Raw genomic sequence first — 24,027 nt, 5'->3', positions numbered from 1 at the left:
CTGGTCACGCATGCTGACCCTGATTCAAATTGGACAGAGAGAGGAAAAAAGAGCGCAGAAAATGCATACCCTCGGTGCGGTCGTTAAAAATGCATTGACCAATTTCTCCTCGCCATTATTAGACAGGATGTTTTTTACGGCGACTCGTCAAATTACATATATTCTGTCGTCATTCCCGATTCCGCCTCATTAGAAATGACGTTGGTTAACCGCCGATAAAATCCAGTGATTAGACGAGCGCAAGTAGTCCGTTCCGTGGGTAATAATATTTTAGCTCTACTTGTAAAATTGATGGAGACTATGCCTTTGGTCTAGTCGACGACAGCTGTAACGGTTACTAGCGCTAGACCGCGTCAGCTCGCTCCAGTCTTTCAGACTGGAGCTTCGGTCAATATGGCTAGGTAAGTTGATGATCGGCTATCATCAAGCGAAGGCGTAATAAGCGCTAGACTGAAATATTGAAGTTTCGTAAATTCGTTGGACGACTTCAAGTGCCTTCAAATGAATAGTTTCACCACTTGAAGATACTCGTATCGTTATTATAGTTATTAATTTCTTCAATGTTCTCGAAAATATGCAGACTGATGCAGTATATTTATATTTACTTCTAATTAAGTATCTATAATCCGCTCACAAAGCTCCAGCTGATACCTGAACAATATACAAAATTCATAACTATTCTACTTTTCTAGGAAACAAGATACTATCGTTTTGCTATATGTATTCACAATTTTGAGGCACACTAGACAATGTTTTCACTAAAGTTAAAAAAAATTGTAAGATTCTTCATGTAACTTATGCAAATAAATTGTATTGTATTGTAAATGATACTTTTGTACCTAAAGGGTGGTCCGTTTTGTGGTTCCGAAAGTAAACGTAAATCAAACACACTTTAGAATAGCGATCAAATCTTATACTTAGACATTATGTGCGGAAAACAACGTCATTTGAATGTCCTCAGCGTGTTCTCTCATAGGATTTGATCCTCGTGAGATAATTTTCGATGACCCGCCGGCAATATCTCAACAATAAATTGATAGATGTTGGTTTTCAGCTCTTCAGTTGTCTGAGGATCATCGGCATAAACCCGATCCAACAAGAAATTCAAAGGCGATAAATCACAAGATCTTTGTGGGTAATTCACATCGCCGAAAAGAGAAACTACGCTTCCTGAGAATTCTTCTTTCAATAAAGCCAAAACGGGTTCATACATACAACTTCTTCATTCTAAAAAAAGTACATACTCATCACTTCAACCGACCAAATTACAAACCATACAGATTTTCTGTGGATGTAATGCTCTCTCAAAAGTTACATGAGGATTTTCACTTCCCATATGCGACAATTTGGATTATTCACATAAACACTGAGTGAAAAATGTGCTTCGTCGCTGAAAAAATTTCGATGCGAAAAATCTTCGTCCAAACGTTGTTGCTCTAGCACCCAATCGACGTATGTTCTACGTATTCCACGGTTGATTAGCTGAACCTGTAAGTTAACTGAACCTTGTGAGGAGGTAGATGCAAATTCAAATTCAGTTTGCACCATAGTGTGCCGTAAGAGAGGTCCGAATGTTGTGCGCTCCTAGAAATGAACAAATTTGAATTTATTCAACTCCTTCACTCACAGAAGCAATATTGTCGGTCAAGCAATCATTTTGATGATGTATTATGGGCCTTAAGACATCAGTAACATATTCAGCCTCTCCGAATTTTTTCACTATCTTGCCAATTGTACACTCAGATGGACGATTATGTCCACCATAATCTGCCCGTGAAGCACGAGAGATACTCACTACATAAACATCATTTTTGTGGATAAACGAGCCATATCGTTAAGTGGCTAAACATATAACGATTCGGATGACAATTCTTTTTGACATATGTCATTCAAACTCGGCTGTGAAATCCGGACAACGACATGAATGACCCAGTATTAATGAAGAAATGATTTCCTGTATAAAAGCATTTTGAATTATGTAATGGATCAGTATTCAGTTTTGGTTTTCAATTATCTCTTATTATTTTCCTTAATAATCAAAAAAGTACCGATCTATAGAAATCATTATAATCCTTTATCATGTTAATTGTTCTCGAAATTCGGAACTGTTCATTTTGTAGTGATTATATTGTGGTGGACTTCAGTATATTTTGTTGAATCTCGTCATCATGAATCTTCTTTGAAAAGACATTGAATAGAAGTTATATCGGTCGGCTCCATAACACAATTATTTTTACTTATATAAGGTTGTGATGCAAAATGATGAGAAATGTTTTGAACCTTGAAAAATGTAACATTCAGTACGTTCAAATTCAAAACACAATAAACAAGGTCGATTCATTGAAATTCATCTTTAAAAATCATAGTTATTTATGTGCATAACTGCACTTCCTATAAGTTTGAATTGATATAAAGGCCGATTGTTGTTTTCAACAATTTTATCAGTAGCGAATATATAGCCGAGAAACTTCAATTGTTGAACGTTTACGTAGTTATGTCTAGAAAGTGATGTCATATCCGATCTCATTTTCTTCTTCAGCAAATAATTCGAATCATGAACTAACGAATACTGTTGATTTCAAAAGAATCGGAAACTCAAGAAGGGTGCTGTTTGCCCCAGGAAAATCTGAAATTGAGAATAATTAGCAAATGGAGTTCTATATCTAACAGCAAAGATTTACTGCTCGGATCTTCCTAACGGGTAGAATTTGTTGAAAAACTTTGATGAATGAATCTCTTAATGGACAAGTCTTATTCAATCCACCCGGATGATTAACTATTGTTTTCAGCATTACTTTAGGGGATGGGAGATTTACGAGAGAATTTCCCATTCTTCGACCTTGTAGACTGCAATATGGCAGCGATATATGGATGCTTATGTCGAGGCTCGCTTACGCTATGAGGAATAATTCATAGAGTATGAAACAATATCTAAGTTAGTAATGGGAGAGTCCCCAAGATAACAAATATTAAGTAATTTTACGGATATAATTGAGCACTACCGAAATTGGAGTTAATATTGTTGATCTTATTGAAAATTCAATGAAATAATAGTTTTTGGGAAAAAATGAGCACATTCTATTGAGTGCAACGTGCTAACAAAGCTAAAATTATTCAAACAAATATAATTTCATTTTTTTATCGTGAATGAGAGAACCAGGAATTGAATAATCCAAATTTCGCACACAAGAATAATTGTCCCAATATTTTTAACGTTGAGTTAGCCTGAATTAATGACACTGAATTGTATGTGCTTCATAATGGCAGTTTATCTCAACAATATTTAACAAGTGTAACGATAACTCACTAATGATTTTTGCGTTTTGCATATTAATTCTATTCATTAATTTTATCTCATGTACAATACCTATACACTGTTGTGTGGCCTTTTAAGGAGCAATTGGTGCATGAAGGAAAGACCGCTCTAAAGCTCTCATCTTCAAGTCGGTTAGCCATATTTACCGACCCCTTATTCGGATATTGTCTATCAACCAACTTGACCGCAAGATCTTAATGTAGGTACTCTCAAAATGTCAAATTTCTAGGTCCTCACCAATTCCAATAATTGAATTTTAGGAAGATTCGTTGTAAGTGAGTCGAACTATATCGTTTGCGAGCATTCCTGGATCAAAATTCGAAAAATACAGACAAATACGAAATGATGAAGCGATCGGTACGATTGGCACTGACGTAAAGTAGAACGCTTTCAAGCGCCACTCATTGATGCGCCAATTGTGCCCTTTATGTGACATCAGACATCAGAACTGTATATAGGAATGAACAGGTCTGGTAAATTTAGGTCTAGTAGAAAGAAATCCATTATTTTCCAATAGATGGCTTTAGTTATCTGTATCTCGCCTTCCATAACTCCGATTCACTATATTTCGTGCTACAAAAACTTTTGTGACAGTTTGGTGATCAGTTGACTCAGTTCAGTTTGAGCGCGCATCAAAGATGGACAGTAGCTAATAGAAAATACGCTATATTTCACAGTTTTTCTTGGATCGAGGCAAAAATGCAAGCCAAGTGGCTAAAACATGAAATCTTTCCATGGTTTCGTCGATTCCGTTTCGGTTATTTCATTGTCAAATATACACCACGCACTGGAAAGTCAATTATAAAAAATGCCTATTGAATCAAAGACATTGTCCAATTGATGTTCATTGCCAAGAGTTAAAGATTGCACAGAAAGCCTCTGAAAACATTTACATTAGGCTGGTTTTGAGGAGGATTCCGATTTAAGGGTACCAATATAAATAAAAAACCTCACGGGCTGGATTTCTATCTGCAAATCGCTGCTAAATTACAACAAAATCGACTCATTTTTGAAGCGGTAAAGAAAATTAGATCACTTACGACAACGTCAAGCGAAAAGGTGTCGTGGTCGAAAGGCGGTCAGCCGGCGGAAACGGTGGCCCAGCTATGAATGCCCGCCAGAAAGGTTTTGGTGTGTGGTGTTGTGATTTGCAGGGAATTATCCACTTGAGCCCCACTCCACTCCACACTCCACCACTAAGAAAGGGAGAGATCGAGTATTATGCCATGTTGGCGAAGACCGGAGTCCTCCATTATACTGGTAATAACGTAGAATTGGGAACAGCATGTGGAAAATATTTCCGAGTGTGCACGATGTCCATTACTGATGCAGGTGATTCAGACATTATCAAATCATTGCCCACCGGAGAAGGAGGAGCTCAGTAATACCTAAGTTGTACAGTTAATTTTTCCAATAGCACAACTATCAACTCGGAACTGTAATATCAACAATTCGACCGTCTTAAGAAATCAATCGACCAGGCCAATAGGAGAGGAATTGTGTTCCATCAGGACAATACCAGGCCTCACACATCGATAGACTCTATATAAGTTCCAGGAGCTTGGCGGAGATGTAGTTATGCATTCATCTTATAGTTCGGACTAGGCACCAAGTGACTACCAGCGAACGATTTTGCTGATGAAAAATTCGTTCCAATAGAGGCTTATGAAAATCGACTGTCTTAGTTTTTTGTTAATAGGGACGGGGGCTTCTATAAGAGAGGCATAATGATAATACCTTCTAAATGGCAAAATGTTATTGATCAAAACCGCGCATATTTGACCTAAATCAGATCATTCCAACTATGGTATTTAAAGCCTTGTTTTTCAGGCAGAAATAATGGATTCCTTTTTACTACACCTTATACTAACGTTATTCCAGACAAAACCAATACTTAAAATGCTTACTGCAATGCTAAAATGCATTTCTTCTTGTTCAGCCATGATTCATCGTTTTTCATCAATAGTAAAATATTGGATCAGAAAGAAAAAGCACGTTACTATTTCTGTCGTACCTAATATCATCAAAAACCTAATGTTTGAGCTGAAACACATAATAGGGGCCGTTTTTATCGATGGGTTCCGACATACTTTCTAAAATTTCTCTAGCCTTGATTATGCAATCAATCTGACATTGTGTATGAGGCTTCAAATTATTATTTCACATTTTGATACGAATTTCCATCTTCATTGAATTCGCTGTTCTGAAATTACCAGCAGTATAAAATCAATAATTAGTTTAGAAGAAATAATTTTTTGATAGGGCATTTGACTCCTTTGCAATTCAATGTCTGGTATTGTTGCCGAATATCAATATTATAGGATATAATGGTTTCAGTGTCTGTGAATTAATATAAGGAAAATTATGTCATGGCATGCAGACAATTTTTCAATTCCAGAAAAAGTATCTCCACGAATGGGACTGGAGCAGTACTGGACTAGTGATTCGTAAGTTGCGGGTTCGAGCCTCGCTAGAGGTGGTACTTTTTCCAGAATTGTATAATTGTCTGATGTCATCATATTATTTTCCTTATATCAATATTGTTATAACATGTGCTTCATTATCTTTATCTATGTATTTTCAATGACTATAATTATTTGTTTTATATGGCTTACATATACAATAAAGATTATTATCATCAGTATTAATAAATCAAATAAAAAAATAATCAATTATTCAAGCGAAAAATGCGCTTGAAAGAATAGTAATAAAATGTTATCCGAGGGATTCGCTCCAATCGAATATCGAATACCAGCATTCGCGCCAGCACCTCCACACACTTCCATATTTTTCCCGATGATCCCACCTATCTTCATCGACCACTCTTGGAAAAATCTCGCTGCCGCTAAACCGACAACGGAGCCCGTTACATAATACACCTAGAGAGCGCTAGTTGTCGCCATAATTTAAAATCTTTTTCAGTTGTACGACGAGAGAGCGGGCGCGTGTATTGTTTCGATAAATTTCCAAAGGCTCATGAATGAAATGTTATTTTAGCACAGTGAACTTGACGTTACATTGCGCGGAGGACTTAATTTATGGCGCGGCCAACTCGATTCGGATTAAAACGTACGGAGCGGATGGCTGTTTAACGTTGATGCTGCAGCGTTGAATATCAATTTTTTTTTTGCGGGCCGCTTTCCACTCTCGTTCCTTTGATTCATGTATACGGAAAGGGTTACAACTCCATTAAGCCGAATGCGGGAATAAAAAATATCGCTGAATGTTATTCGACATTCAGTGATCCTTTCGGATTGGAAAATAATTGATTTTTCTGAGAAAATGTTTCACAGGAAATTCTGAAAGAGGATATTTTCATTCACGGAAACATATTGTGAATCATTTATATTGAAATAAATCATCTAGAATGATTTGGGACTGATAATTGAAAACGAGGAAAGCACTGACCTAAAAACCTTATGAGCGGTAGTTCATTTAAGCGCCAATTACGCTCTTGTATATACCAATAAACAGTTCAATATTATTTGATTTTCAAAATGATTAAAGGCCGCGATTGGCGCAAGAATGTCGAGAACATAGAAGCTCAAGATTTGAAATCCGAGCTTTCCAATATTTTTCAAAATTCTTATAAGGCAAACAGCACGAATTTAAATTCTCAAAGTAGGTACGTTCGAATATCGAATGTCGTGATTGAGTTTATAATGAGCATTGTCTGAATAAAAGTTGATATGGCCGTATCAAATGTGTTCTGGGTGTTTAAATGGAATTCGTACAGAATCTAGAGCTGATCACCTAATCAGAGACATGGAAAATTTTAAAAAAAGCCCAGGAGATAAGCCGATGGGGATGAGATTTTGCGTGTACATATAGGTATCTAGAATAATTTCCAGCTCAGTGCATAATTCCGTGTTGATAGCCTCATCAGAATCATAAGACTTGTATTAGGTGATCACTTTGACTCAGCCGTTTTGCAATAGATGGCTGTAGTGATAAGTAGTAGTCAAAATAAATAGATCGTAGATGTAATAAAATAAGCTGAGGTATTTGTAAACATGACGTCATCAAAATATCAGTCGAATTGTGTGTTCATCACAATGTTATTCTTGATTAAACATGTCAGCTTACTAGCCAAATTCTCGTCATTTGGGGGAGTTTTAAATTGTCTGCCTTAATATAAAGAAATCTGCGGCAGACGTAATCGATTGCTTTTATATACCTAAAGTGAGGCCGCTATTAGTGAATGAACGTGCCGAGAGTGGTTTCAACGGTTCCACAACGGTGATTTGTACGTCGAAGACCAGCATCGCGGTGAAAGAGAGATGGTTCTCGAAGATGGAGAATTGGAGGCATTACTTGATCAAGACTCGTGTCAAATGCAAAAAGAATTGGCAGAATCATTGGGAGTGACGCAACAAGTCATTTCAAAATGCCTGAAAGTCATGGGAATTATTCGGAAACAGGGAAATTAAATACCGAGAGGTTGAACGGCGTTTGTTTGCTTGTGAACAGTTGCTTGCAAGGCAAATACGGAAGGGATTTCTGCATCGCATTGTGACTGGAGATGAAAAATGGGTTCATCACGATAATTCCAAGCACAGAAAATCATGGAACTATCCCGGCCAAGCCTCCACGTCGACGGCCAAATCAAATGTTCATGGTTCCAAAGTCATGCTCAGTATTTGTTGGGACCAGCTGGACAAAGTGTTGTATGAGTAGTTAAAACCGAATGAAACAATTACAGACGACCGTTATAGAACGCAATTAATGCGTTTGAGCCGAGTATTGAAGGACAAACTGGCGCAATACAACGAGAGACATTATAAAGTGATTTTACAGCATGACAATGCTCGACCCCATCTTGCGAGTATTGAAGGACAAACTGGGGCAATACAACGAGAGGCATTATAAAGTGATTTTACAGCATGACAATGCTCGACCCCATCTTGCGAAAGTGGTCAAGACATACTGGAAAACGTTGAAACGGAAAGTTCTACTACATCCGCCGTATTCTTCAGACGTAGCTCTCTCGGACTATCATTTGTTTCGATGGCTCACGGCCTGGCTGACCAGAACTTCCGGTCGTATGAAGTAGAAAAAATTGGATCGATTCGTGGATCGCTTCAAAAGATGACCAGTTTTTTCAATGCGGAATTCGTACGCTACCCGAAAAATGGGAGAAAGTACTGTGCATCGCAGAATATTTTTTAATCATAAATGTATAACCAGTTCTCTACAATGAAGTCTCGAATTTCGGAAAAAAAAACGGCGGAAGCAAAGTTGTACGCAGATGTATAATTGTTGAGAATTTCATTTATGGTTCAGAATGGGGTCAGACCACGATGTTTTCATACTAATTTAGAAATAGAAAATCATAATGTAGAACTGGCAGGAGGATTTTTCCAAATCAATTGCATCAAAACATTGGTCATGTCCTCGGTCTTGTCTGTCGTTCGTTATTTGTCCTGTTTGGTTAATGAGTAGATAATAATATAATATTCCAACTCTGGGAAATGAATCCACAATCAAACAATCAGAATAATTCTTTCGTTCTACGGTTGATTCACTCTGAGTAGAAAAAACAACATTTCACATTTTCTAGATGTGCAGAATCCAGCGAAGCATCCATCCGTTTCCCAGAAATAGAATTCGTAACGGAATAAGTTCCCATGAAAATCACTGCGACATAACTCGACCATTTCGGATAAACCGTCTTCAACTCCGGCTGCCCCATCATCAACTCTTCAACAACCGTACTTTCGAAATCCTCCCCCCTTCCAATTTCCAACAATCAAAACTGCGACAAACTCGAATTAGAGAAGAGAGCGGATACACTCGTAAAACACGAAATGTCACAGAAACTTCACAACGTCATCAGAGATATCCACTCGTAATAATCCGAGTCGGGAACATTCAGTCATCCGGGTATACAATGGTAATCCCAAGAGGTCTGCTTCTGATCGATCCTCGGCTTATATATGGGAGACCTCACGGCCTCCCTATTGGACCGGACTGACCATCATCTGCAGGTGCCAGAGATTCATGACCAAGATCGTCTCCTCCAACTTGAAGTTTGATTCTTTGTTCATGAATGTCAGCGGAGATATTCTGCTAAACGTCCATGGGCAGAATGGTTTTATTCGATTGGACTTAAAATATTTCCCCATATTTTTCTCATTTATTAAATCCTCAGCATCATTCCAGAGATTCTCACATTTTACGCTTCACATGGAATAGAGTAGAATGTAGAGGGTGTCCCAAATTCGATGCTCACGCGAGAACTGCAAGACTCGCAGAAATATCCTAAAAGTTTTTTTTTTTCGAAATGATGAGATATCAAAAAGCAGATTATAGGTATTTTTATTCTTTCTAGAGTTAATGGGCGTTTCTGAAAAATAACTATTTTGATATTCCGCTATATATTGGTTTCTGTTCGAGATATTTGCAAGATTCTGTTTTTTTTTCTGTAATTTTTATGATTTGCAATATACTCATAAGTGGTCTCTCATGTCAATTCAACCTGCAGCCTCTTTACCTATCGAGAGTCAACACAGAGCTGGCGACATAAAATGTGGCGATATAATATCCGAACTTGGCGACTGGTAGTTCGAATATCCCATTTTTTGCTCTAACTTCTACTACTTATACTATCCCATCAGATCCTGGAAACAATTCGACTACTTTTCCTAGTGTCTAGTCATTCTTTTTTTTGTAAATTTTTATTTAATATCACTTTAGAGGTTCGTTGTCCTCTCTTTGTGAGCCTCGGTATAAATAAACTTTAGAAAAGATCTTACAAAGACTACATAACGAAAAGGCGAGGATTGTAATAGCAGGAGACTTCAATATCGACATGGCAAAGGAATCTATTAAAAGACAAAGTATACTAGACCTAATGGGTACATATAATATAAAGCAGACAATACATCAACCAACTCGAATAGCAAGGAACTCAGCAACATGTATCGATGGAATTTTCACAAATGTTGAGATTCCATATAGAGTCAATATCATTGACACGCACATATCTGACCACACAGCTCAAAAAATAGTTTTTGACACAATTGCAGAGCAAACAGAATATAAGAATAGACGTATTTTCTCGGAAAAAAATATACAACACTTCAGGGATTCATTAAAAGAACAGAATTGGTTTCCACTTTATGGATTTGATGAAAAAAACATAAATAGTCAGTTTGATTACTTCCATCAGGTATATTTGAATAAATTTAACGAAGTGTTTCCAGCTAAAAGAATCGATATGAACAGAAAACGGAAAACGGCAAGAAGGAACCAAGAAGCAGAAAATATCAAACAAAAACTAGATATACTACTTGTGATCAGTACACACGACAATTCTTTCAAAGATATGTACCAGAAAACAAAAATACAATATGATAATCATCTGAAGAAGAAGAAAAGAGAAAAATTTGATATAGCCATCCAAAAATCAGAAAATAAAAGTAAAACTATGTGGTCATTCATAAAGTCGATGAACAACTCCCAGAAAAGAGATTTATCCCTAATGAATGGTAATCCACAAAATATTGCAAACGAGATGAACTCCTTCTTCGTCAACACTGCAACAAGATTGACTGCAAACATATCAAAAAGTAAGAGTAAATGCAAATGAATGAATTAATAACAAAACTGGAAAGGTATGGCATAAGATGACCAGCTTTAATGTGGGTAAGATCATATTTTGCAGCAAGGAAACAAATGGTGGAAATGGAATCAAAGGGAGAGGTCTTCAAATCTGACCTAGAGGAGATGATTTTGGGAGTTCCGCAGGGAAGTATTGCCGGCCCTCTCTTTTTCATAGTATACATTAATGATTTCGATTTGTGTCTCGGAGAAGACGAAAGTGTGATAGTTACGGCAAATTATGTAGACGACACCAATTTGTTGGTTATCCATGGGATTCTTTCAGAACTTAAGATTTTGAGCTCAAGATTAATAGAAGAAAGTCAAAAGTGGTTTGAGTCGAACAATCATCTTAAACAAAGAAAAAACAAGAAAGGTTCTCTTTTCACCTTCAACCGTGTGTGGTGAAAGGGTAGAAGATAATGATCATTTGGATGAGTGTACCAAACTGTTGGGAATATATATAGATAAAAATAAGTGGAATGAACACGTTAATTATTTGAGTAAAAAGATTAGAGCAAGTGTTTATGGGCTCAGAATGATGACACGATACACTGGTAATGAGGCTATGAAGGTTTTGTATCATGCAACAATTGAATCAAAATTGAGGTTTGGGATCATATTCTACGGAACATCAAATATAGAGAGTCTATTCATATTACAAAAGAAAGCTATAAGAATCATCAGTAATCTCAAATATAACGAATCTTGCAGAACTTTTTTCAAGAAAAACGGAATACTGACAATATATGCCCTATATATACAGGAATGTTTATTATTTATGAAAAGAAACCATCAACTGTTCCAAAAATATGAGAATAAGAAAGCATTCCATAAGACCAGAGGTTTAGATTATACAGGGTGTTTCCTAAACATGCGGCAAAAATTCAGGGGGTTGTTCCTTGGACTATTTTAAGCATGTTTTGTCCTTGGATGATTTTTGAAAAACCTCTTTGTTTCGAAGATACAGGGCGAACAACATTTTTCATATTTTTAAAATTAATAATAGTTTAAATAAAAATGCGTACCGCACTGTGTTTACTAAGTAGGTACAATTTATTTTTAACAACATTCCAATTACTAAAAACGGCCAGTTTTTTGACTAAAAATTGATAAGTGCAGATGGTAAAGGAATACAGATTAAACACGGTTTTCATTTGAATTCGTTTTGTGATGTATTAGCAATTAACATTTTATCTTTGACTATTATGAATCGCTATACAAACACCGAGATGACTGACATCCATTTCATTTATGGACTTGCTGATGGAAATTCATTAAAAGTTGAATATCATGTAATTTTTCATAATAAAATGTTATTATCTGAAATTTTGTTTCCCCTATATCTTCGAAACAAATAGGTTTTTCAAAAATCATCAAAGGACAAAATATTCTTAGAATAATCCAAGGAACAACCCCCTGAATTTTTGCCGCATGTTTAGGAAACACCCTGTATATATCCCAAGTTCAATCTAACAACAAGCCAACGACAAGTAGGTAGAATACAGATGCTTGAAGATTTTCAATTCATTGCCTGAGAACATAAAACTAACAGAGGATGTCAGAGGATTCAAGAGGAAACTATTTAGATTTTTGTTGAATCTGGAACCATGTAATATGACAAGTTACATGAGATAAATAATTGTTTTCTATTTTTTGACACTGTTTCACTTCACTATCACAATGCTGAATTTGATTTGAAATAAAGACCAAATTATTATTATTATTATTATTATTATATATTCCTTCAGCCATATCTTCCAGTATTTATTTTCCCTCCATTGTTTTCTAGGATCATTATTGTAGTTTATACAGTCAACATTCAAAGATCCAATCAAGAAGTGATTTCAAGTCGTTTGGATCGGTTGAAACTTCAGTAAAAGGCCTTGAATTAATCATCAACTCACTTCAAGCGAAAGTTGTTAGCAATTGTCTTTAATATGTTTATTCCTGATGATAAAATGCTGTTTTTACATTTTGTATGAGCCTTTCCCAGGTTCCGACCATGTGTGGACTTCCTGGAGGTATGAATTAACATTCCATACCTATTTTGATCATATCATGTTTGATCTTGCTTCTATTTATGTCTTTTACAGCTCTCCTCAACTCTTCAGAAGCTCCACGTAAGTTGGTTCCATTGTTCGACATAATTTGCTGTAGTTATCCTCTCCTGGCGATCATTCTTTTTAGAGTCTGCTGTCAGGCTATGGGCTACTTCTAGATGAATCGATAAACCAGAAGCAAGTTATCGAGGGGAGAATAGAAAAAGCCGTTAAATTGTATTTTGCACAGAATAGAAAAAACAGGCAGAGTAGAAATGAAGTTTTTGAGAGTAATGAAACAAACAATGACAAGATTGAAAAGAAAAAAATTGAAAAAAAAAAGAGATGAGTTAAGGTTAGAATCATTGAAGCAGTTCATAGCAAATAGGCACTGGAAGAGAGATCAGAATGAAGTTGGAAGGACATGGTCTAGAGCAAGATCGAGAAAAACTTGATGGATTTCCTTCCAGGAAGGTTGCAATAAACAAGAACATGTCTTTCAAATAGAAGAGAGAAGATGGTTAAGAGAAAATAATTGTCAATTTGATAATCAATCAATCCTTTGTTATTCGTGCAGAGAGAAACATTGAGAAGAAAATAAATTAAGAAACAAGGAATATGTTGAGGGTAGAATCATCGAAACAGTTTTTAGGAGAAAGGCAACTGGGATGGAGAAAACACTTGCATTCCATGGAGGGAGAAAGAGAAGAAATTTAGGAAGCAAAAAGTGGATGCAAAACTGAGAAAAGGGAGGCCAAAATGAATTTTGAAAGACATGGTCGGGAGCAGGATCGAGAAAAACTGGAAGGAAAACTTGATAGAAGGCATCGGACGAACAACAGAAATGAAGATCCCGAGAACTATTAAGGAGGTGACACCAAGATATCAGATAAGGAGTGCGACCATAAGAGAGGAACTCCAGATACAAGACGTGGCACAATTTGACAGAACGAAGTAACGATGTTGGAGAGAGCACGTGGACAGAATGGCTAAGATTAGATGGACAAAATGGGCTGAAGACCAAAAACCCAGGACAGAGAGTCCTCCTGGCTGACCACATAACACACATCACAGCTAAGACTAACCTCCTAATGAAAGGGAATAAACAGTTAGGAACAAGACCATGTCTTTCAAATGAGAGAAAGAAGATGATGAAAAAGAAATTATTGACTTCTTTTTCCTTATTCTTAAGACCATGTATTGTTATCTTATATTCATCTAGCCTCTTGCGATGTGTGGAAATAATTGTCAATTTGATAATCAGTCCTTTGTTATTCGCACAGAAGAAAAAATTTTCCCCACGAAATAATAATAATAATAATAACATTTCTTTATTACCCAACAGGAATATCCCAATTACAGGGTGAAAATAATATACAATATACAGTGCAGAACACAAAAATAATTCAACACATCAACATAATGCATTACCCACTTGAAAATTCACTTCCCGAAACTCAACCAAAAACATTAACTCTAAGTTAATCAGCACTTTTACAAATACGGTTAACTGGAGATCGTTCAGAAATATTAGTCCGAACCGTAGGTAAATAGAAAACTGGTGTCGACCTCGCTGATAGTCTCGGCACATTGAAAGACATCTTGGACAGAAGATATGGTGAGTCTATCCTGTTGGCTAATAATCCTCGGGCAAACCTGACACATTGTTCTTCATGTCTTTCAAGTAACGAGGATATCCTCAACTCCTCCATAACATAAGAAAAGTCTGCACCACGCTCAAGATACCGCCCTGTTCTCTTGAAAAACACGTATTTAAAAAATCTCCTATAAATACGCTCCAATCGCGACAGATGACAGTCATAAATAGGGAACCACACCAAGTGAGCATACTCCAACTTACTGACAACCAGCGCGAAATAGAGATTCCTCAATATCGACCAATCCCCGCACTCACTACTGCATCTGAAAACAAAGCCTAAAGCTCGACTAGCTGATGCACAAAGCTGATTTATATGCGGGATAAAGCTGAATGAGGAGTCAAATAAAACTCCGAGGTCACATATTTCATCTTTATTGCTGAGAAATCTCTCAGCAATATGATAGCTATACGATAGAGGAGTTGACTTTCTAGTGTATGTGAGCTTGAAATATTTGTCCATATTTAACACAAGCCTGTTACATAAGCACCAACCATGAACATATTCCAAGCACGACTGGAGAAACAGCAAATCAGCCACATCACGGATTTTCAAGTAGAGCTTAAAGGCGTCTGCGAAAGCCAATGCTGGACATCTAAGTGAGGTGAGAAGACCATTGATGTATATAACAAACAACAATGGCCCTAAATTTGATCCCTGGGGAACGTCACATGAAGCAGCATACTCAAACGATTTGAAGCCATTGTGAAAAACATAATTCATTCTTCTCCTGAGATACGATCTTAGAAGCCTGACATATGCTGGACTGAAACCCAGTGATGAAACTAATGAACAACCCTGCTCAGTCTACAGTCAAACATTTGGCCATCTTCGGAGAAAGTCATTCACTCCGTCAGTTTATTCATATGGCACGTCTTGAAACTCCAATTAAAGGATGCACTACTCGAGTGGGCTTAATTAATCGTGTAGGGCTTCAAGACGGTTGGTACAACTAATAAAACCTTTATTGTCAAAGGCTCGGGTTCAAATTTTACAACGTCCATAAAGTCCTGACGCAGCATCCGACAGTAATTAATTTACATCTAATTAAATTCGGGCGAGGAATGGCGATTTAAAGCCGGTTACTTTTCGAATCAGAAACAAACGCACCGTCTAAAACGCTCGCGAGATTCGGGCTCCCTGATAAAAATGAAAATCTTATTACGTAAGATAATAACGTGAAAGAGCTCGCCGCCGTCTTTTCTCTGCGTTTTTTAACTCGGCCGGGGAAAAACAGAAAAAGTGGTTTCCTGATTTCGTTTCCTTGTTCGTCTTCAGAAATTCATTGTTATTATTTTAATTTCAGAAAGCACCGTACTGGAAACCTTCGATGATGAAAACTGGAGGGTGCAGACTGAATTACGGTGGACAGGAGGTTCTTTTGGATTTGCGAATTGTTTTCATCGATTTTCAGACAGGAAAGGAATGAAAATTTTTTCCTGATGAAGAAAATTCATGAATTTTATGTTATAATATTTCACTAAATGATTCACATTTTGTTGCCAACAAAAATGATATCTGCCAAAGTAGAGGAAGTTTTTTATGAAACGATTATTGAAAATATTTTCGAATATTCAATTGTTTGAATCTACAATCTTTCAATAATAAATAAACAATTAAAGTTCATCCATCAATTTGAAGTGAAAAAAACAAATTTCATATTATTTTCTGCTTGTTTCTCTAAAGCATTAATTGAATTATTGATAATATATCGAGTTAATGTACTTTTTTGGGGAGATTTCGACTTATTTCCATTTATTCTTTAAAACTTGTAAATTTTTCATCAACATTGTTCAGAAATCAAAATGTAGAGTACTCAGTAAGACCATGCAGTGAAATGTCCAATAAGCCTGTGAAGTTTTTGATGTCCTAGGTATTCAATTATCAATAAAAATTTAATTGAAAAATGAAAAATTTCCGAAACAAACGTTTGTAGAGAAAGACGCTTGTTTTAGATGTAGATGTTAATTTAGTTATTCAATTTGTTAACCATTTACTCAATTTGACAGCTTCTGAAATTTGGATCTCTTGGTTGGTTACTAAAAAGTCGAAAATGTATAAATCATAATGACATATCATATTGGGGATGTTTTGGCACACTATAATCATCATTTTAATATTTGTTGTATAATATAGACCCATTTAACCTTAACAATAACCATATTTTTCCTGTCAATGTTGAGTTTCTTCCTCGCCTATTCAAGTTTTCTACGAGCTTTGTTTCCTTATTAGTCCAAAATATAGCCTGACGAAGCCACTATGCAGGCGAAACAATTGACATAGATAATGAAATATTTGTGGATATTATTTTGTTTTTATTTTATTTCAAATGGATTTCCGCCATCAGTTATGGCTGAATCAAATAAATAGTAATTTTCGATGCCTACTTGTTTCACATTAACTTACATTTCGAAAAAAAAGGATATATTGACGGGAACAAAGTTTAATTGCACTCTTTACATCCTAGTTACAATTTGTTGTAAATGAAACACCCTAGATATTTTTCTGTCGTCCAGATAAATCGAGCCATTGGAAAAATTGCAAATGATCTGTGTTTGTACTTGAGGAAAACACAGTGTTGCTCAAAAGAACCCTAATTAGCATTCAGCGAGAGGGATGCATTTGACATGTTTCTTTGTGGTCAAAATAATCACAAAAGTCTGACTAAATCAGGTACGCCCTGATGTCGAGAACTGTTGTTTGCAACTCTCTGAAAACGGTCTGAATTTCATGATTTTTCCGAGTTAATTGGCGAGAAGTGGGGTGGTTGTTACTGATTCCTGCTATAAAAAAGGACTATCAGGTAGTTTATTTGCTTCGAACTAATTCATTCTGTTTGCTAAGAATAGGAATTTTTACATGAAACATTGAGAATAAGTATAATGAAATTAAGCTTCATAAATGAAGCATCATGAAAAACATCAAAGGATAAATCAGATGAAAGCTACTTATATCTTCTACCGCATATTTTTTTATATGTTGTAAAAAAATACGAGTTTCAATGTATTCACTGATGTAATTATTTGCCGTATAAGTGAATTTATTCTATTCGGGCAAAAAAACATCTTAACACACAAGTGGCACTAATAGTTATTTTGAGTCATTGGATTCGTTACACGTTGAAAATCAGATGTGGAATCATTTGACTTTCCTACAGTGGTGTCATTCAAATGCCACGCCACGTATCACCACGCTTTTAATATGATTTCATTGAAGAGTGTTTCTTCAATTGAAAGATGAAATGGTTGATTTTATATATATTTTTTTAACAAATCTTATAACGTCAAATTTGATCTTCATTTCTAACTTTGGAATTTATATTTAAATAATAATTCACTTCAACAAAGAGCAAAATATTACTTCGGAAGGAACCAATAATTTCCCTAGAATTATATTTTACATTGATAAGCAAAATAGTGAATGCACTCTATTCCCACAACAATATTGAATTAAAATTCTGAGATGAAATTCGAGTATTCCATGAGTTTCAGTCATCGTGTTCAGAAATGCAATAATATTTCAATTTCCTTAGATTCACCAGATGTTCTATAATAGGATGAAATAAATTATCACGATCAACATTGATATATAAAATAAAAAATAGAAACTTGAGATCGAACTGTTAACTACAAATGGGATATTATACTGATGAAAGAAATCCATTAATATTCTCAAAAAAATACTGAAATATTATGAGTAATTTTGATCCATAGGCATCTCAAGGATCAAAGATATATTTTCAGAAAAAAATCAGAATTAAGCCAGATACGCAGCTTGAATATGGCTATTTGAATTTCAATCAAAAAAAAGTTATAGGAAATCGTTTTCCAAAATTCAAGAATCATTTTTGAGTACCTATCTGATGCCTTCAAGATCAAATGGCGGACAGCAGTATCTGCAAAAATCAGTATTAAGCGATTTTTAAGCTTCCTTTACTACCTCATCAACTCGATTTTCCGAATTCAAATTGAGATTGATTATGATTTCGCATTTAGTTTACCCTCAATCAATTTGTACTAATTGTAAAATAAGGACTCCCAGCCGACCTATATATCTTAATCCGGGTTCAGAAGCAACGAAGAGAATTCACTTCATGACAAACTGACTAGAAACAAAGCTGGTTAAATGAAATGTACATTTACACCGCAATAATTCTCGTTTTAGATGGCCTTAACTTCACTGCAGACAGTCGTGATAACCAGTGGCGCGCAGAAATTATGGTTGGTCCGCAAAGACGTAACGAGAAGTACGCTCCAGAAAAAAAAAGATATCAAAATTTCATAATCGTACAATGAATAATTGTAGTTGGACATGTTATCACTCCTCCACGAAGATCGTAACACAATTAAATATTAAATCAATGTAATAAAAATTCTATTCTTCCGAATTAGTGGAAATAATTACAAATTTTTCACTGCCCGTTATAGAGGATATAAAAAACTAATTCCAAATAATAAAACGGAATAGGTACTTCGAAAGGTCGAATATATAAAAGTTGGATCATTAACGCTTTCGAATTTAGAATTTAGAATATCGAAATTTATGCCCAATATTTTTTTGCATGATGGACCATGATATAATTCGTGTAAAACGAACTATATATTTAGTACTTTCGTGAATTTTCAACATTTTATATACATGAAGTTGATATTTCAATTGAAATAATCAGTTCACATATTCTCTATGAATGTAATACTGGGTTATCCATGTTGTGGTCCATATTTCGCAGCCATGTTTCAATGACATATGTCGAAAAGAAATGTATTTCGAAGCGTTATATGTTTAGTTGAAGGAGTCGGTTCATAAGTTTTAAATAGCTACCTACATTTGAAAATTATGAACCAACTACAGAAATCATAATTTTCTAGTACCTTTCGTTCATTACAGGCGGATTCTGGACGACATAATAGTCCATATGAGCGTACAATTTGTAAGACAATGAGAAAATTTTAGAAGACTGCATTTTTTGTTAATGTCTTAAGTGTCAAACATCATCCCAATGCACGTTCGACCGAAAATATTGCTGCTATAGTGAAAGTGCTGAAGAAGATCCAAATTTATCAATTCCTCGGCGCGCACAACATTTGGCCCTCTCTTACGGCACGCATTGGCGTACTTTGCATATCGAATTGTATCTCCGTCCACAAAAGTTCAATTTATACAAGAACTAAATCCAGCTAACCATGGAATGCAAAAAACATATGGCGATTGGGTGCTTGAACAAAAATACTCGGATGACGATTTCTCCCATCAAATTTTCTCTTCTTTAGCCACGAAGCACATTTCTCTTTATGTCAACAACCATAATTGTGGCATATGAGGCAGTGAAAATTTCTATGTATTGAGAGACCACAAAAAGTCACTATATGTTTTGCAATTTGGTCTGATTGGTCCATAATTCTATGAAAATGAAGGTGTTGCTCAAACCTTCAATTCTCATCGCTATTGCCAATTTTTTAGCCTGAAAGTAATAATAAGGAATAGAAAGAAATGTGGTTCCAGCAAGATGGTGCAACAAGCCACACAACACGACCCATTTTGGCTTTATTGCAAGAAAAAGTCCCAGGACGTATAATTTTACGTTTCGGCGATGTGAATTGGCCACCAGTATCTTCTGATTTATCAACGTTGGATTATTTTTGTGGGGTTATTCGAAATATCGTGTTTATACAGATGATAATCCATAGACTATCGACGATCTGAACATCTGTCAAGTTGTTGGTTACACATTGCCCGAAATATGCGGGTGAGTCATCGAAAATAACGTCACAAGGAAGGACTTCCGTAAGAGATCATTTAAATAATGTTGTATTTCACACATAATGGCAATGCAGCATATTGGAAAAAAAATTTGATCGACATTCTGAATGAAAATTTGTTTTAATCACTAACACTTTCGTAACTTTGTACGATCTTAATTTCAATACATTTTAAAACTCTGATTTCCTATCCTTATTAGCAGCATTATTTGCGAGGAAAAATTCACGGACACTTAATTTTTCTGAACTGAATCATGTGTCTGCCCTACAGTTACACAAGTTATCATCATTGATTTCATCAAATTATACTTTATATCAACTTATTGATATCGACTACGGGAAATTGAAAATTCGGGGATATCGGTGTGGTAGTCAAGTTCCATAAAATCTGTATCATTTATTGTATCATCCTAGCTTTCGGTGATCATTGTGACCATCTTCAGGTAGCTGAAATATTATACATTCAGTAAGACAAAACAACAACAAACATGACCTAAAACACTCACAACAATTCGAGATGTTGAGGAGTTACTAGTTAAAAATGCTTCAAGGAATTGATTATTTCTGGAAAACACGATTTATCATAAAGTATTAGTTTTTAGGAATATTATGTCAAAAACTCTTGTCATATTAAATTGACACCATGTTCAAGAACAAGGAAAAACCTCAACCTTGAGTTAGAACGTCGAAAGATAACATTTCACTCTTCTTCTTTATGGTGTGAACTAGATAAGTGTGAATTGGATTTAGTTTACATGAATCAGTCATAATATTGAGGTTGTTCTCACAGCATGAATTTCAACTGTCTCAAGGAAGGATCGCTTAAATCAATTTTTTTTTGGTATAATAGGTTCTTCAAAATTCATTACATGTCCTGTGTCGTGTACATGTTAAGACAAACCACAAGTCTGTTTTCCTTGTCTACAGTCTTTCTGGTGTTCTCTATCTCTGGTATCTCTATGCCTCTGCCCGTCTGGACAACATAAAAAGAATCACAGTCACTACACTTAATTTTGTTTATTGACGTAATATTCCTTAGAACTGATACTGAATGATAAATCGTGTTTTTTAGATTAATAATCAATTCCTTGAAGCATTTTTAACTATTCACTCCTCAACATCTCGAATTGTTGTGAGTGTTTTGAGTCATGTTTGTTGTTGTTTTGTCTTACTGAATGTATAATATTTCAGTTCCCTGAAGATGGTCACAATGATGACCGAAAGCTAGGATGATACAATAAATGAGATAGATCTTATAGAGCTTGACTACCACACCCGATATCGCCGAATTGTAATCTATAGAAATCGTTCAATGGAATCTAGTGAACATAATCTAATCAACATTGTACGTACCTTTTTTCCATCTAGTTCGTGTGTGCCCTGGGCTAAAACCTTATCTACGCTAGCTGGATCGGTGAAGGTGATGAATCCGAAGCCCCTACAAAACAATATAGAAAGAATTACATCACTAGAGAAAGTGGGGCAGAACTTCGGGAACTCTAATAATCTACGTCGGACACTACGCATTGGGATCACTACGGTTGGTGGTTTGGTGATGGTGACTGGTGATGTGGTATATACAGCACGACACCAAGCGCAAGTAATAGTATAGGGGCGCAGGGGGCCAGAAACAAAAATAAACCACAGAAGAAAACAAATATAATGAACAAAATTTCATGTTAATCGAAACAGTAATTGATACTTGAGAAAAGAAGAATTAATGTAAAAGGAAAAAAACGAACAAACTAATTGTTTGGACTGCGGGTGGAAAGTCCTGAAATCTTGAAGGCCCCCCCGCTCCATCACTTTTCGGCAGTGGCAACGTACCTGGGGGTGGAGACTTTGACGTCGATTTCCACAGGGTAGCCGCCTGGACCGCTGATATTGCTGAAAGAGAATCACTCACTTCAAACCCCCTCTCTTTTTATCAGTATCGTGCATGTTCTACCTCTAGAAAGCTCACTAGTCTACGTAAATATCGCGGGAATTTTTGATTGGTGGGGTTTGAAGAATATGAATCAATGATATATCCTCAACACTTTTATAAAAAATATATGATATTCAATCTTCAGAAAAAACTGTTAGTGGTGCATGATCTAGGAGTGCAATGAGTAAAAAGTAATTTTTTTTTAATCGAAAGAGATTTTGCTGCTGTATTTTCCAATTTTTTTTGTAAATTATGTTTTTATTACTACTAAATTTTACTACCGAATAGTAATGGCTGAAACAGTTCAATATTTTTTTTTTCGATATATTCGAAGACAACTATCCTTATTTCAAAAAAAAAGGGGTTACCAATATTAAAAGCCAATGTCAAAAAAAACCATTCAAGAGTTTTTTTTTACGAAATGGTGATTTTTAGAGATACTGTGCACCTAAAATGAAGCAACAAACAAAAATGACAGATTCTCCTGATAATTTCAAGAAAAAAAAGTTCTATAAACATGGACCCGCAAACGCTTTGTTTTCGAAATACGGAGTGTTAAAGCTTGATTCATTTTCAAATTCCTTTCACAAGATATTCAACTCAAATTAGGAATACATATTACAATTTAAAGTTTTCATCATGTGATATGCACTGGTAGTTTGAAAAAATATAAAAAGAAAATTTGGTGCGGTACTACACGTTTTGATTTTTAGTAGTTTTATCGTATCTGCTACCGATTTCAAATACTTCTCAAGTAATCCTCAGGAAAATCAAAATTATTTTTGAAATTATGTTATAAATCTGTGATAAATACATTAATTCTTTACCCAATCTGTAGCGAAAGTAATAATAATAAGTGAATAAAAATTCAATAAACTGGTATAATCATCCCGAAAAGTAGGACTACAAGAAACATCCTGTATCTCGAAAACAACGACTTCTTTTTCTTGAAATCGTCTAAGGCATCTCCCACTATCCTTTGTACCTCAAATTCAGGAAAATTATGTATGCTTCTGAGAATTTAGGTGAACTAATGAATTCTTCAATGATCAATCAATATCTTCAGCTAAATAATGCATAGGTCATTTCCGGTTTCAATTCAAGTAATTATATTAGATCGTAATGATCGATCGTAAATTAAAGTTTGAAACAACTTTCGATATTTCAAAAAGAGATCTAAGTTTCTTTCAGAACTCAGTATCTTCAATTTTTAAAATTTCAACAACAACTTAAACATGAATTGAATGGTTCATTTTCGAACACTAACCAAAAATATAATTGTAGAAACCAGCACTACGAAATAATTACAGACAAAACTCTTTCTTTTACATTCCACTTAAACCATTTTCTTAGTAACATAAAAATTCATGCTTAATATTTAAGAAACAGCAATAATAATGTGAGAAGTATCATCAAGTTCATATTCTGCAAGCCTATAACATAAAAATATCCTTCCTTTTATTTCACTTAACATTATTCGATTCGAATCAGGTGGATATTATGTTATTTACTTGAAAGGAGTCGTGTAGGAGGTGAGTGATTGGGTGAAAATGATTATGAAGGGAAAGCTCGATTGTATTCGAAGGAAACATTAAGTAATCTCAATAAGCCATCAGTGATTTCAGGTGATATATCAATAAGAAACTGATTACCAATTTTGGGGAAGAATTCATTTTGTTAATCAAATATTATGTTTCAATGAAAAAGCACATTATCTGTTATT

At 35.3% G+C, this 24,027-nt stretch overlaps 1 protein-coding gene across 6 annotated transcripts in view; it reads right to left on the bottom strand.

Annotated features, from left to right (window-relative positions):
• LOC123680608 (RNA-binding protein Musashi homolog Rbp6) overlaps window positions 1-24,027 on the bottom strand; it is a 980,242-nt gene that overhangs the window by 390,718 nt on the left and 565,497 nt on the right. For 4 of the 6 annotated variants that reach the window (XM_045618597.1, XM_045618593.1, XM_045618595.1 and 1 more), the window contains 2 exons: window positions 22,205-22,264; window positions 21,731-21,815 (listed from right to left, as the gene is read on the bottom strand). In XM_045618597.1, coding sequence (XP_045474553.1) covers window positions 21,731-21,815; window positions 22,205-22,264 — 145 coding nt within the window. The remainder of the gene's footprint in view (window positions 1-21,730; window positions 21,816-22,204; window positions 22,265-24,027) is intronic. The other 2 variants (XM_045618594.1, XM_045618598.1) reach the window with 1 other exon arrangement.

The sequence above is a fragment of the Harmonia axyridis genome, chromosome 5 (assembly GCF_914767665.1).
Source record: "Harmonia axyridis chromosome 5, icHarAxyr1.1, whole genome shotgun sequence".
Taxonomy (NCBI): Eukaryota; Metazoa; Arthropoda; class Insecta; order Coleoptera; family Coccinellidae; genus Harmonia; species Harmonia axyridis.
The sequence above is the reverse complement of the archived record's forward strand: the minus strand, read 5'-3'. Positions and strand labels throughout refer to the sequence as shown.